This window comes from Podarcis bocagei (genome assembly GCF_964188305.1).
Source record: "Podarcis bocagei genome assembly, chromosome: 8".
In the NCBI taxonomy this organism is placed as follows: domain Eukaryota; kingdom Metazoa; phylum Chordata; class Lepidosauria; order Squamata; family Lacertidae; genus Podarcis; species Podarcis bocagei.
In genome coordinates, this window is record NC_138133.1 from 92,893,471 (window position 1) to 92,909,068 (window position 15,598).

A 15,598-nucleotide genomic window follows, 5' to 3' on the forward strand; every position below is an offset into this window, starting at 1 on the left:
CTCGGTTCTAGAACTCTGCCTCTGGAATGCTTGTTCCGCCCCCGTCACTGTGGAAACTTCTGCATCTGAATAGCAACAAGGACTCTCTGGTCTTGCCCTTCCCTCTGCTCGGCCAGTGGCAGCCAAACCACTCAAAAGATGCGAAGGGGGCCGTGCTAAGAGAGAGAGAGGCCGCCACTGGGGTGCTTTCCCTGCCTTGTAGAGCTGATGTGTTTGTCTGGACTCTGGTTCCTCTGGAGTTTCCTGCCCGCCTGGGTGCAGCCCCTGCCCCTTGGCCTGTCGCAAGAGAGCGTCCTCCTCGCCGCCCTCCCGAGAGAGAGAGCCGTGGGCCATGAAGAGCTTCTCTAAGCGCGAGGCGGACAGGAGGACGTTCCTGGAACAGGTTCGGGAAAGCAAGGAAAATGGCTACCTCCTCTCTTCCAAGAAGATAGGCTCGGGAGCCTTCTCCAAGGTCTACCTGGGTTATGCCACCCAAGAGAAAATGATGCAGAACTACAAGCTGGCCTCAGACCTCAGGAGCAAGCGGCACTCCATGGTGGGCACAGGAGCAGGGCTGGGAGGGAGGGAGGTGGGGAGTGCCAGCGGGTGGGGGCACCAGGAAAGAGTCTTGCCCAGCAGAAGACTCGCCACGGCTTGGCTGGCTCCCGTTCCTCCCAAGAAGCCTCCTTCAGGCTCTCTTGTGGAACTGCCCACTCTGCTTGCCGCAGTTCCTACAGCAAGCATTGGCCTGCTGGGTCCAGCCAAGCCCACCGTCCAGTCCACCACCCTCTTCTCACAGGGGCCAACTAAGGTGACCGTTATGGGACGCCCACAAGCCATTTCTGAGCACAGCAGCAACACACTTGTGCTCTCCAGCGACTGGCATTCAGGGGCACAATAACTGCCTCCTGCAGTGAAGGTAGAACCTAGATACTGTGGAATGCTAGCTCCGGCCCATCCAGAACCAATTGGACTTCTGGGTCCAAAAGGGATCCCCAGGAGCGGCACCATGGGTCAGCTCTGGCAGGATTCTGGGCACCCACCGCTGCTCAAGGGTGTTAACTGTGGTCACTGACCCTGGGACAAGTCCATGCCCTTGGGCAGCCCACAAGCAAGCGATTAATTCAAAAGATACCTGGAAACTGTCACCTTTTCCCCAGCCTATCTTCTTTCCTTCCTTCCTTTGCCCTGACTTGACCAAATTGTTGTGTATGCAGCTTCTCATTGTGTGTTGGGTCTCTGTGCTTTGTGGCAACATTCTCCACTTTCCCCCATACAAACACCTCCACACCCCAGACTGAAGGCAACTGTGCAAGGGCAGGCACCTGGAGGCTTTGCTGCCTGCCTGCCTTCGCCCCAAGACAGGGCATCTTGCTGCAGCGAATGCCAGACCAGCCTGGGAGGGTTGCTCACCCCTAGGGAGATTTCCCCACAGGGAGAATGGAGTGTTGTGAATGGAGTCCAGCCAGGAAGACCTGCTTCCTGGATTAAGAAGTTTGGAGCAGACCTGCTTCCTAGAGATGGCCTTGTACAGCAGATCCTCACCTGCCCACAGACACCGGTGGGCTTCCATTGTGTTGGGTTGACGCAGGAAGCGGCTCCCACCAGGAAGTTGCCCTTGCAGGCGAAGGCAGAATGGCTCAACTCACACACACTTCCTTGAGCTCCACCTTCAAACTCTGCTTTCTCTTCTCCCAGGTTGCTATAAAGATCATCTCAACGGCAGAAGCACCTGTAGAATATACCAAAAAGTTCCTCCCAAGAGAAATCTACTCCCTCAATGTTACCTACAAGCATCTTAATGTGGTGAGTCAGTGGGGGGCCTGCGCTGGGCCATTTGTGCTTTGGACAGGAAGGTTCATGAGTTCCACCTGCTGACCTCACCCCCCCACCCCACCCCCACACACAATGTCAGGTGTGAAGGACAACCTGTAATTCAGACGCAGGCTTTGCAGACCCAGAGAAAAGAGGAGCTGGCCCTTCAAAGCCAAGACAGAAATCCTTTATTTCCCAGGGACATTTATAGAACTGCAGCCTTAACTAGTGAGGGAACACCCTGCGGCTGACTTCTTATGCAGTAGAAACTGGGAGGATATTCTCACACATTTGACCCCCAAAACTCAACACAAGGCTTTGGATTTTGCTCCCCACCCGGATGATGCGCAGAGGACACGGGTTGGTGCAGAGCAGCCCTCACGCCAAGCTCCCTTTGAGCATCCCAGAGTCTGCGCATGCGCATTAGAGCGGCTGTCACCTGCATGGCTGCTCTTGGCCACAACACCCAAGACCACAGGGGCTGACCCTTCCGCGGTCCTTCCGTCCAGGCAGATGGCAGCCATTTGTGTCTTTCATGTGGCACATCTTGCATTGCATGCCTTGCACTCAGGCAGTCAAGTGTGCCGCAGTTCTAAAGGATAATGGGAGCATCCAAACAGTTCCACTAGCATAGGCACTTTTAAAAAATAATAATTTTGCATTGGTTTTTTCACTAATTTATACGTTTTAGCTTAACCGTTTAAAACATTAAAATACAAGGTTCTTTTGAACCTTCAAACCTCCCTCCCTCCCTGGGTTCCATGTTCAAGATCAGCTTTGCTGCATCTTTTACCCTTATCCATCTATTAAATTCCTGCCAACCTAGCAGTTTGAAAGCACGTCCAAGTGCAAGTAGATAAATAGGTACCACTCCAGCGGGAAGGTAAACAGCGTTTCTGTGCGCTGCTCTGGTTCGCCAGAAGCGGCTTAGTCATGCTGGCCACATGACCCGGAAGCTGTACGCCGGCTCCCTCAGCCAATAAAGCGAGATGAGCGCCGCAACCCCAGAGCTGGTCACGACTGGACCTAATGGTCGGGGGTCCATTTACCTTTATTTATTAAGTATCTATAATTTTCATTAAAAAAGTCTCATTACATCCCTACCAACAATTTTAACTGTTTACAGTGATCTTCTAAATAAGTTTAAAATGTACTCGTCTTTTAAAAATACTTGATCTTCCTGGTTTTGGATCTTCCCCGTCAGTTTCACCATCTCTACATAGTCCATCAGTTTCATCTGCCGTTCTTCTTTTCTTGGTACTTCTTCTTTCCTTCCTGGCATAAGCACTTTTGTCTGTTCAGCAGAACTTTTGCTCCTCTCCTGACCTGACACAGGTCTCGGTTCTTTCCCCAAAGTTCTGGGGCACAGGCGGGCAGAGGAAAGGAAGGCGAAGCTCCTTTGCACAGGGAAAAGTCCTTGCGCTAGTGGAACTGCTTAGCTCAGTGGATGCCAAACTCTTTTGGGTCCCCCATCCTCTTGGGCAGCCCACCTGGGTCCCCTTGTGACGAGGGTGGGCCGCTCCCCTGCAGATCCAGCTCTACGAGATGTACCGGAACAGTAAGCGCACCTACCTGGTCCTGGAACTGGCCTCCCGGGGAGACCTCCTGGAGCACATCAACGCCACGTCGGACAGGAGGGAGCTTCCTGGGCTGGAGGAAGAGGAGGCACGAAGGCTTTTCCGGCAGATTGTCAGTGCCGTGGCACACTGCCACAATGTCGGCATCGTCCACAGGTGACAGAAATGGCTGGGGAGAGAGGAGGGGAATAGCTGGGAGGCGGGGGCAGGGAAGAGTCGCTTCTGGGGCCGGGAAGACCTCCAGGGTCACACCCAGACTCCCTCTCAGGAAGAGGAAGGCAGCAGCCAGGGGTCCAGCCCCAGAGAAAAGGGCTGCCTTGTTGTCTTTCTGGGCCGTGGTGGGAAATGTTTTTTTAGGCTAAGAGTTTGTTTTCTTAAAATATGCATCACTTCCCACTCAAAATCAACTCAAAATCCAAGGATAGCAATAAAACCGCATCACAACATCCCAAAAGCTCTGCTGTAGCAGCAGCAGGATCAGACCAAATGTGTGGGGGGGGTCCATGTGGTGCAGCCTTCTGTTCCACGCCACCCCTTGTTCTGCTGTAAGCCACCCAGAGTGGCTGGGATAAATACCCAGATGGGCAGGGTATAAATAAATTATTATTATTATTATTATTATTATTATTATTATTATTATTATTATTATTCTGGCTGGTGACTGTGAGATGCCCCAAAGGGAAGCCTGAAAGCAGGACCTGAGCAAACAGGCATAATAATAATAATAATAATAATAATAATAATAATAATAATAATAATAATAATTTATTATTTATACCCCGCCCATCTGGCTGGGTTTCCCCAGCCACTCTGGGCGGCTTCCAACAAAACACTAAAATACAATAACCTATTAAACATTAAAAGCTTCCCTAAACAGGGCTGCCTTCAGATGTCTTCTAAAAGTCTGGTAGTTGTTGTTCTCTTTGACATCTGGTGGGAGGGCGTTCCACAGGGCGGGCGCCACCACCGAGAAGGCCCTCTGCCTGGTTCCCTGTAGCTTTGCTTCTCGCAATGAGGGAACCGCCAGAAGGCCCTCGGCGCTGGACCTCAGTGTCCGGGCAGAACGATGGGGGTGGAGACGCTCTGGGTGCTGCTCAAATTCCCAGGGAAACAGAGTGTTTGGTCTGGCACCAGAGCTATGATAAGTTTAGTGCACGGGAACGGTCTCCCTGGGGAGAGCATCCGCAGGCCCCATTCCCAGCTGGGAACCCTCAATAGGGGGATGGGGGAGAGGCTGAAGCGACAGGTGGGGCTAGGAGAGAAAATGGGCAGGAGCAGAGGCAAAATTGGGCTGAGCCACGGGCAGGACTCCAGACTCCAGGGGACATTCTGACCGTTTGAAAACCAGGTGTTTTTACACCAGTTCCCACGTCTTTCTATCTGTTGTCCAGGCAGGCAAGAGGCAGTGTCTCAGCTGAAGGACACATTCCAGCCAGGCAAATATAGATGGGTGAGGAGAGCAGTCTGAGGAGAAAACGTGGCTCAGAGTCCCAAGAGTCTTGCTACTTGAAAGTCTGGCTGCATTTTAAAGAAAGTTTTGGAAAACTATGGTGATATATGCATATAACTGTATCCTCTACACTGTTTGTCCTTCAAGAACAGATGACATATCAGAGGGCAAAAGTCCAAGAAGTCATTAAGCAAAAATATGTGCAAAAGACTTAACATAAGGAACACTAGTTATCTAGCTGAAGTGGTAAAGATAATAGTTTGCCCAGCTTCCTATAACTTTCATTTATTAAATTTATGGGTGAAATCCTAATTAATTGTGTTGTGAGACATTTCTGCAGCAGTCATTAATAAAGTTTTATAGCTTTGAAAATGGAAAAGTATATATATATATATATATATAGGTTTTGGTGTCTTCGGGTGTCTTCCCGTGTAAGAGTTGGGGTGTCTAGGCGACGTTTCGACGAGGTCTCACTCGTCATCTTCAGGCTGGTGCTTTCGGCTTCTTGTTACTAGAACAGAGCAGGATCTCAGTGTTTGAGTTCCTATAAATACTGTTGAGGGGGTGTGGTGTATAGCCTCCAACGTTCTGGGCAGATAGGAAGTTCCTAGGTTAATGTGCCTTTTCTTCTTTTGTTCATTAATTACTTGAGGGATATCTTGAGTGATTACTTGAGTGATATTCTGAGTACCACTTAGGAGGGTCATTAGGTGTGGATTAGTTGCTAAAGCTTTCGTGTCTTGACCTCTTGACCTTGTGAAGAGTTTTTCTGAGAAGATGGCTGTACTGCACTTAGTTGTGCTCTGGCTTGGCTTCGTGTATAGGGGCGAGCTGTGGTTTTGTGCCCTGTGCCAGCCAGATCTGTGTAGGGATTGCAGGGGGGTGCAGCATCCGGAGGTGCCACTATGGTGCCATATATATATATATATATATATATATGCTTTCGTAGATTTTCACGGGTACAGGAATGCAGGTTTTGGTGTCTTCGGGTGTCTTCCCGTGTAAGAGTTGGGGTGTCTAGGCGACGTTTCGACGAGGTCTCACTCGTCATCTTCAGGCTGGTGCTTTCGGCTTCTTGTTACTGGAACAGAGCAGGATCTCAGTGTTTGAGTTCCTATAAATACTGTTGAGGGGGTGTGGTGTATAGCCTCCAACGTTCTGGGCAGAGAGGAAGTTCCCAGGTTAGTGTGCCTTATCTTCTTTTGTTCATTAATTACTTGAGGGATATCTTGAGTGATTTCTTGAGTGATATTCTGAGTACCACTTAGGAGGGTCATTAGGTGTGGATTAGTTGCTAAAGCTTTCGTGTCTTGACCTCTTGAGCTAGTGAAGAGTTTTTTCTGAGAAGATGGCTGTACTGCAAATAGTTGTGCTCTGGCTTGGCTTCGTGTATAGGGGCGAGCTGTGGTTTTGTGCCCTGTGCCAGCCAGATCTGTGTAGGGATTGCAGGGGGGTGCAGCATCCGGAGGTGCCACTATGGTTTGGTTACTGGATGGTGTCTGTAATTTATCTGTGGAGAGGGTCTGGGTTTGGGTCTGGTGTGGTTGATTGGAGATGGCGTTCTGTGTGCCTCTGGTTCTGGTGTCGGTTTTTGTGGGGAGGGCTAATTTCCAGATGTCTGGCAGGCGGGACGTGTCGTCACGCTTGTTCATGTTGTGAGGGTGTTTCTCTATCTCGATGGCTTCCATGATTATTCTCTTGTGGTGATGTTCCATGTTAAAGAGCAATTTGGAATCTGCAAAATTAATTTCGTGTCCTGTTTCTTTCATGTGTTGGTAAAGAGAGGAAGTTTTTTCTTCTTTTTTGACGGCATTCTTGTGTTCTGCGATACGTGCATTTATTCGTCTGTTTGTTTGTCCAATGTACGTGGCTGGGCAGACTTTGCAGGGTATTTCATAGACCCCTTGGTTTTCTAGCTGGATTTTATCTTTGGGGTTTCTGAGGATATTGGCTATTTTTTGGTTGGTGCAAAAGGCTGTTTTGATATTGTGTTTATGGAGGATTTTGCTAATTTTATCTGTAGTGCCCTTGATATAAGGAAGGAGGGCCATGCCATTGTTTTCTTCTGTGTCTTGGTTTTTGGGGGGTGTTTCTTTTTGGATTAGCTTCGTAACCCTGTTTTGCTGGTATCCGTTGGCGATTAACACATTTGAGAGATTCTGTAACTCAGTTGTCAAGTGGTCTTTGTCAGCCAGGCGTTTGGTTCTGGAGATGAGAGTCTTGGCTACGGAGTTTATTTGTGCAGGGTGGTGGTGTGATTGTGCATGTAAGTAGCGGTTGGTGTGTGTTTTTTTCCGGTAGATAGTGTGTCCTAGGGAGCCATCAGGTTTTTTGTAGATTAGGACGTCAAGGAAGGGAAGTTGGTTGTTGGCTTCTATTTCCATAGTGAATTGTATTTTGGGGTGTAGGCTGTTGAGATGTGTGAGGAAGCTATCTAGTTTTTCCTTCCCGTGTGGCCAAATTACAAAGGTGTCGTCAACATATCTGAGCCAAAGTTTGGGTTTGTGTTCTGACTTGTCTAAAGCATTGGTTTCAAAGTGTTCCATGTACAGATTTGCGATGACCGGAGAGAGGGGTGATCCCATAGGTGCTCCTTCTATCTGTTTGTATCTTTGTCCATTGTGGATGAAGTACGTGTTGGTTAGGCAGTGGTTGGTCAGGTCCAGGATGTATTCGGGGGGATTGTATTTGTTTTGAATGGCTGTCAAGGCTTCATTAATGGGCACTTGTGTGAAGAGAGATACAACATCGAAGCTCACAAGTAGGTCATCGGGATGTAGGTTTTGCTTCTTTATTGTTTCTATGAACTGGAAGGAGTTTGTAACGTGTGAAGCGATAGATTCTGCATAGGGCTGAAGTTGCTTAGCGAGAAATTTAGCGAGATTTTGTAGAGGTGAGCCTATGGAGCTGACTATTGGTCTGAGTGGTGTTCCTTCTTTGTGTATCTTGGGGAGACCGTAGAGTTTGGGGCATCTGGATGATTTTTCTCTGGGGATGATTCTTAGCTGGATTTCTTCACTGATAGGAGAGGCTTTTATTTTGGATTTGGTGGTTTTTTCCAGATAGGTGGTGGGATCTGTTTTTATAGGTTGGTAGGTAGGGTCTTGGAGTAGATTTGATAGTTTTGCTTGGTAGTCCGATGTGTTCATCACAACAGTGGCATTACCTTTGTCTGCTGGGAGAATGATTATGTTGTTGTCTTTCCTCAGGTTGGTGAGTGCTTTCCGTTCTTCTTTGTGTAAATTGCTTCTGGGTGGTTTGCTGGAGCAGAGGATGTTGGTGACTTCAAGTCTGATTTTATTGGCTTCATCTGGGTTGATTTTGGTTAGGCTAGCTTCGACTCCGCATATGATGTTTTCCGTTGGGATGCGTTTCGGGGCGACTGCAAAGTTGAAACCTTTGGAGAGTACTTTGGTTTCAGTTGAGGTGAGGATCCTGTCTGATATGTTATGTACTGTTTGTTTCATGGGTTGTTGTGGAGGGTGGCTGGGCTTCTGGCGTTTCTCTAGTTTGTGGAGTTTGTTGGTGTGTGTGTCTGTCTTGTGAGAGGACTCAGTTTCAGCTCTCCAAACGGCTAGTTGTTTGCATTTGTCCCAGAGTGCAGGGTGGATTTTGTTATATATATATGAAAGGCTGGCTGCATTTGGTCCTCAGTCCTGAGGCGCCTCACTCCTAACTTGCCGTCTTTCACAAAAAGAGCCCAGAACACACAAATAACGCTTTGAATTCGACTTCCTAGTTCTACCTTCATACTCACCAGTTTTGGACAGATGCACAGATTGTTTAATAACCCAAAAGGGCACTGCAGTTCTCCACACTTTCCAGGATACGACTCATTCGAGTGTTTTCAAGTTGGCCTTCGTTCTGACAGCACTGAAGGGCCAGGAGGACTCTGGGCGAAACAGACCCAGACAGCCACGCCAACACAGCTCGTTGCCCGAGAAGGGCTCTATCATTTTGTATTATTCTCTTTTAGCTTTTCTGCCTGTGGCAGAAGATTGCAAGGCAGGCAGGCAATGTCTGCTGGATGTTTCAGAGCGATCTTGTGCGCAGGCCTGAGCACTGGGCATGGGCGCTTCCTCAAGCATCTCTGGTCCCCTCTGGCTGATGTGCTGCTTCGCCTTCTGCCACAGGGCTCCAGCAGAACCAGATTGTTGCAAAAGCCCCAAACAGCAGTTGAAAATAAAGAAGGGAAACCTGCAGATTGGTGTGATTCTTTGCAGCAGGTCTGTTTCCAGGCTCTTCCTAGTGCTTACTAATGAGTCTGCAAACTTCAGTGCGCATTCTCGTTCTTCCTCCATCTGCACATCTGCATGCTCTCATGGTGCACCTGGGTAAGTAGAGAGAGCGAAGAGCTGTAGCCCATTCGAGCTCCTTTTTGTTCCCTCAGAGACTTGAAATGTGAGAACATTTTACTGGATGAACGTGGCTTCATCAAGCTGACTGGTGAGTTTCCTTCCATGGGGACAGAGAGAGCAGCCTCCCATCAGCCAACATCATTTGTTTATGTCAAGTGAGCACTGGGTTCAAAATACAACAGCCCAGATAAGGGAGCCACGGCCAGAGGACCTCACGGCATTCACTTAGCGAAATAAGAGCATGTTTTTAGGACATCAAATTAGGCTCCGCCTTCTACATAAAACAGACATTTCCCTCCTTTCAGCACCGTGATATGAGGGCTCGCTGCCCGCCGACCCACCCCAATTTTAATGTTTTCAGAAATTCAGCTGGGACACACTAATTCTGTTGTGAGATGTCTATAGAGAATTTATGACCCCAAAGCGTTTCTGTATCTCTCTCAAGGGAAATTGGGCAGATAAAATCTGCTTGGCAAAGCAGCATCCTCCAGTCGCCTCAAGTGAATTAAAATGGAAGGATTTATTGGTCCTCATTGGCAGAGGCTGCGGAAACATCAGTCCCAGAAGTAGGATCTTCTTAGTGGGAGCTTCTCTGCCTTTTATCAGCTGTGGCCGAGCCTCCCTTTCGTTGCTCCCACTGCCCCACCCAGTTCCCCAAGGCAATAATGACCAGCTGGGAAACTTGGGCATGGATGAAGCCGCTGAGGGACACAGCCCCTAAAACAGCCATTAATTTGCTTTCTTATTTGTTTAGTGGTTTGTCTGTCTGTCTGTCTGTCTGTTTCCTGCCTTTTTCCTTGACAGCTTACAGATAAAAACAAGAAAACCTGGAAAAACCAATAATAAATAAACAATAAGCCATTGACAAAATTAAAACTATACAGTGGTACCTCAGGTTAAGAACTTAATTCGTTCCAGAGGCCCGTTCTTAACCTGAAACTGTTCTTAATCTGAAGCACCACTTTAGTTTTAGCTAATGGGGCCTCTCGCTGCCGCCGTGCCGCTGCTGTTCTCATCCTGAAGCAAAGTTCTTAACCCGAGGTAATATTTCTGGGTTAGTGGAGTCTGTAACCTGAAGCGTCTGTAACCTGAAGCGTCTATAACCCAAGGTACCACTGTATTCATACATAAAACCGGTTTAAAACATGTCACTAACTACGACGAAAACAGCCCAACACCAGCTCTTTGATTAAAAGCAGTCCATTCCCCAAAGCCGGTTGGAACAATGAAGTTTTCACCTGCTGGCGGAAGGACAGAGAGGAGGGAGCCCCCACCCAGCTGGCGCCTTCCAGGTGTTGGGAGTCCAAAATGCCCGGAGAGCCCGAGGCTGGCAAAGGCTCTTCTCAGCTGCCAGATGGAGAGCTGGTCTTCTTCTCTGCCCCCACTGCAGATTTTGGGTTTGCCAATCGCTATTCCCTGAAGAATTCCCTAATGAACACCTTTTGCGGCTCTGTGGCCTACACTGCCCCTGAAATCCTCATGAGCAAGAAGTACAATGGGGAGCTGGCTGACCTATGGAGCCTGTGAGTACAATTTGGGGGCAGAACTGCAGGAGCATGTGGGGGGGGGGGCACCAGGGTCATGCCAGGTATGGGGCCTGGGCAGGCACAGCTTAAAGTGCTGCGTGTCTCATTGGTTAAAGAGCATCTGCTCTGCAGGTAGAAGGCATCTCAAGGTAGGTCTGGAAATATCCTGTAAGGAACCCTGGAGAGCCCTTGAGGCAGCCAGGGGAGACCATACCGGGCTAGATAGACCACTTTGGCCTGGCAGGCAAGACCTACAATGGATGCTCTGCCCCGGGGAGGAAGCCCCTTGCCCTGGGCAGCCGGCGCTTGGGCTGGTGGTGACCCCTCTCTGAACTCCTCCTTCCCGCAGTGGGGTGATCCTCTACGCCATGGTGACAGGGAAGCTCCCCTTCAAGGAGCGCCAGCCACACAAGATGATCCACGTGATCAAGCAGGGACTGGCTTTCCGACAGCCCATCTCACCAGGTAAGGGCGTGGCAACACACGGCTCGGCTGCAGGGGCCTGGGGGCAGGGGGGAGGCTCAGCTGGGCCCACATCTGCCACCCCAGGACCCAAGAAGAGGGGGAGACGGGCGGGCCTTCTTGAAAACCATTTTAAAAATGCCATTAGAGTTGCACTTCCTTACAACTCTAGAGCCCCGAAGCCGTTATGCAATCTCCAGGTACTTTGCAGAATTCCCTGTCGGTGGTCAGGAGGAACAGCGACACCCCTGGAGCCACCCTCAGCCTTTGCCAAGGAAGAGGATGCAGCCGCCGCAGAGCCATTTGCCTGGAGCAGCCCCTTCCCACTGGCACAGTCACCTCAAAGCAAATTCTTGCTGGAGCTAGAGTCAAGTCAAGGCAGGCAGTGCCCAAGGCTGTGGCCCCAGGGCTTTGCTCCTCCTTCCTCTTGTGCAGGGGTAGGCAAACTAAGGCCTGGGGGCCGGATCTGGCCCAATCGCCTTCCAAATCTGGGCCGCGGACGGTCTGGGAATCAGCGTGTTTTTACATGAGTAGAATGTGTCCTTTTATTTAAAATGCATCTCTGGGTTATTTGTGGTGCATAGGAATTCGTTCATTCCCCCCCCCCAAAAAAAATAGTCCGGCCCCCCACAAGGTCTGAGGGACAGTGGACCGGCCCCCTGCTGAAAAAGTTTGCTGACCCCTGCTCTGGTGTCTCAAGTTCACCCAGTGCTTCTGGCCTGGCCCTGCTCTAGACTCTGGCCAAAGGCACATGGTCATTCACATTGCACCCCAGTGCTGGGAGCCTGGCCACACGCGTCAGGCTTGCTGGCATCAGGGGTTCCTTTACAGCGTTTCCAATGGAGGCATCTGATCACGAGTCTCTACAGCTACCTGCACTGCGGGCATGTGATGAGTTCCGTGCCCTGTGCCAGCCCCCCTGCCCAGAGCTACGCGGCAGGCCGAGCCCTGAAGCCTGGCAGGGTGTCCCAGAGGCAAAATGAACCCCACTGCAGGATGCCAGGGAAGGGGTGCAGCCACAACCCCTTACCCCGTGCCAGAGGGCGCAAGGACAAGATGCAGGGCTGCAAGCCAGCCAGCCAGCGGCACTTGAGACTCCGCAAGGGAAATGGAGGCAGATCTCCTGGCCCAGGCGCTGCTGAGCCCTCCGCCCTCCTCCCCCAGAAGCCCCACCAGTTGCTTCGTGCAGCTGGCACAACCCTAGGATGAAGAGCCCACTGCTACAAACACCCCCCCCACCTTTTCATTAGAGCGCCCAGTGGGTGGCGGCTGCGGCTGTGGGTCTCACCAGCTCTTCTCCCTGCTGCAGAATGTCAGAACCTGATTGAGGGCTTGCTCCAGCTGAAGCCAGCTGCCCGCCTGGGCCTGCAGCAAGTGGCCACGCACCGATGGATGCTGCCTGCCACGTCGGCCATCTTCCACCGAGTGATGAGCTCCATGGGGGTCCACCCGGAGTGCAGCCTAAGCCCAGAGAAGTCCCAAGCGGCACAAGGTAAGCGGACAGGACCCCCAGCTGCCCTCCTGAGAGCAACACATCCACCCTCTGCCCTGAGGGACGCGCAGATAAGGACAGGCAGGACAGACCCACCCACCATCTCCCAGGGGAGCAGGGAGCCGCCCTGGAAGTGCAGCCCAGCCTCTGCCTCTTTGGGTAACAGGGAACCCTGTTCAGGAAGATACAACAGACCAGGCCTCTGTGTGTGTACAGAGCTGCCCTGCCCTGCGCACCGTTTCTGGGCCAGCAGCTCTGCCCCCTGGAGGCAGCCAACTCCAGGAAGACCAGACCCCTTGGGAGGCAGCCAGGCCAGAGAGCAGCAGGTGGAGGAACAGGGGCAGGTTCTTCCTAGCCCTGGGGCTGCAAGTGGGGGGGGGGGAGTGGGGAGATGACAAGGCTCAGAGTTATTAGGGTGACTTGGGAAGGCTCCTTCTGAGCCAGTGTCGTCGCGTGGGTTGCTGGCACCCGGGGCCGCCAAGTGTTGTGCCTGATATGCCCCCTCAGAAATGTGTGCCTGGGGCCACGGCCCCCTACCCCCCTTCGCCTGCAGCTGGTCTCCTCCCAGAAGCAGGAGTCCTTGCAGAGCCCCTGGCCAGCCCCATATGTTGTGGGCTGGAAAGTGCCCACCTGGTCGGGCAGAAAGGGCGATGCAGCCCCCGTCCCTCCACTAACAGGCTCCCCTTTTGCAGCGGAGCCCCTGGGCGCCACGTCGCAGCTGCCAGACCTGGAGAGCTCGGCCAAGGCGTCGGAGGGCGCCAAGGAGGGCCAGGTACGTCCCACGCCGCGCGCAGCTTCGGCCACGGGCGCCTTCCCGGCGCGGGCGGCCAAGGTGGCGGCGGAGAAGAAGAGCAGCCCCGACGGGGCGGCCGGCGCGGCCCACTGCATCCTCCAGCTGCCGTCGCCGCGCAAGACGGAGCGCCCGCCGCGCCTCTCGCTCTATCGGCCCAGCCTGCTCAGCAGCCTGCAGCCCTTCCACCACCTGCCCAACTTCCGAAAGCCCGGCTCGGGCTTCTCCACCAGCGCCTACGTGAGCAGCAAGCGGCTGGCCGACAAGGTGCCGGCGCGGGCGGCGGCACTGGGCGCGGGCGGCAGCAGCAGCGGCGGCGCAGGCGGCTCGGCCAGCCTCTCCAAGCAAGTGCACTCCCTGTACACCATGACACCCTGCCCGTGAGCCGCCGCCGCCACCGCGCAAGTCCCCGCGCAAGCTGCAGCCGTCCGCCCGTCCGTGCACCCGTCCGGTGGAGCCGGTGCCTCCCCTCGGCCGCGCCCTGGGCGGGGGACACAGCGCCCAAGGACCGGATGCAGTGAGCACTATTAAAGATTATTCAGAGTCCCTCCGCGCTGCTGCCTGCTCGTGTGTGCCCGCGCAGCACCGACCGGCAGCCGACCTGGGACTGAGGAGGCGCCGCCGCGGAGCCCGGGCGCTCCTTGCTTGACCGACTGCGCGTCTGCTGCCTGCTGTTTTCTCTATATACATCAGTGTATCCTGGCTTGGCGTGGCTCTTCTTGCCGTGTGTGTGCGCGCGCAAAGGGGCAGGGGCGCGCTCCACCCCCCAAAACCGAACCCCGTTGCTCGCAGGCGCCTCTGCATTCATGCCCGGAGCAGCTCCCCACTTTCCCCAGGGCAGCCCTTTCCCACGTAAAGGTTGCATGCGGGGTCGCGCATCTCTCGCGCATTCCGATCCTGCCCCCAGCCCCCCCTCAAAAAGGCCAGGGTTGCTTCCTGTGTCCTTTGCATCAGGGGCTGCTGCTGAACAAGCCCCGCAACACAGCCCGGGGGGGGGGGACTGGGTCCTGCTCAGGGCAGGGATTGGGGTTTGCTTTCCCCAGAAAGAGGAGCTCCTCTCCCTCGTCCCAGGCCCCTCGCTCCTCCTTCCCAGGGATCCCCCTCGCTCGCCTGGCTCCGATCTTCTTGCGGTTGCTTCAGCCTCTTCTAAATCCACATCTTCAAATAAACGCAGCGGGGACTGAGCTCTGCCGTCCCTTCAAGCCCCTGGTCCCAAGCCACCTTGTAGGGAATCCACATACCGTATTTTTCGCTCTTTAAGACCATAAGATGCACCTGGTTTTTGGAAGAGGAAAACAAGAAGGAAAAAAGTCCTAACTCCCAGAAGCCAGGACAGCAAGTGGGAGCGCTGTGCTGTGATCCCGTTGACCGTCCTGGCTTCTAGCTTAGCTGTGCGCAGCCTCTGCCCAGCAGGGGATAAAGGCTCCCTGGCAAAGGAAAAGCCCCAACACACACTCCACGCGGCTCTTTAAAGGGAGCGCTGAGCAGAGCCTCCCGCCTGCATTTGCTCCATAAGACACACACACACATTTCCCCTTTTTAGGAGGGGGAAAATGCGTCTTATAGAGCAAAAAATATGGTATTTCAGACCCTGGAGGGGCAGAGAGAAAAGAAAGGCAGCTAGCGGCTTCAGAGGCCAGTGTTGCCGGGACCAAGGCTGGCTAGGAAAGAGTTAATCACCCCCCTGCGGAGCCGCTTCAGGGATGCCCTCATTTGCACCCATGCAACACATGCCCCCCCCCCTGGCTTGGCCCTCCATGCTCTGCCCTTTCTGCTTAGCAAGAGAGAATCTTTCACCCACCCTCAACCTGCTCCCAGAGCCCCCTCTGCCTGCATCCCATCAGCTGCCACAGGCCAGGGTTGGTCCAGATGCCCCTCAGGGCCCCTTCCAACTCCACCTGCCTGGAGATTCTTCCCCCTTGAGCCACAGGAGAGCCGCTCTGTCGGATCAGAGCCCTCAAGTCCCAGCCAGCCCAGAGTCGCCTTCCCTCCCTCCCTTCCGGAGAGAAGATGGGCTTCTCACTCTCTCCCATTGCCAGAGCTCCTGGCCAGCCCCTGAAGCTGAGTGTTGGGAGGTCCAGGGCAGACGGAAGAAAGGCCTTCTGGACGCAGCCCAGGGTTGGACTGTGGAACTCCCTCCCCCAGGCAG

General features: G+C 53.0%; 1 protein-coding gene and 1 long non-coding RNA gene across 2 annotated transcripts in view; both read left to right on the forward strand.

Annotated features, from left to right (window-relative positions):
• LOC308593217 overlaps positions 1–15,598 on the forward strand; it is a 285,688-nt gene that overhangs the window by 127,483 nt on the left and 142,607 nt on the right. The window lies entirely within an intron of this gene.
• On the forward strand, positions 56–14,151 carry LOC308592852 (testis-specific serine/threonine-protein kinase 5-like). Its single transcript, XM_081204808.1, has 8 exons — positions 56–535; positions 1,678–1,785; positions 3,325–3,527; positions 9,212–9,267; positions 10,570–10,702; positions 11,055–11,170; positions 12,477–12,659; positions 13,352–14,151. The coding sequence occupies exons 1-8, from the start codon at positions 332–334 to the stop codon at positions 13,831–13,833; spliced, it is 1,485 nt and encodes a 494-aa protein (XP_081060934.1). The 5' UTR covers positions 56–331; the 3' UTR covers positions 13,834–14,151.

What these genes read in the sequence shown, in the direction of transcription:
- LOC308592852 (XM_081204808.1), top strand. Translation starts at nt 332, where the DNA reads ATGAAGAGCTTCTCTAAGCGCGAGGCGGACAGGAGGACGTTCCTGGAA. An exon ending in AATGTCGGCATCGTCCACAG is followed by an intron (nt 3,528 to 9,211) that starts GTGACAGAAATG and finishes TTGTTCCCTCAG; the next exon opens with AGACTTGAAATGTGAGAACA. An exon ending in CTGGCTGACCTATGGAGCCT is followed by an intron (nt 10,703 to 11,054) that starts GTGAGTACAATT and finishes TCCTTCCCGCAG; the next exon opens with TGGGGTGATCCTCTACGCCA.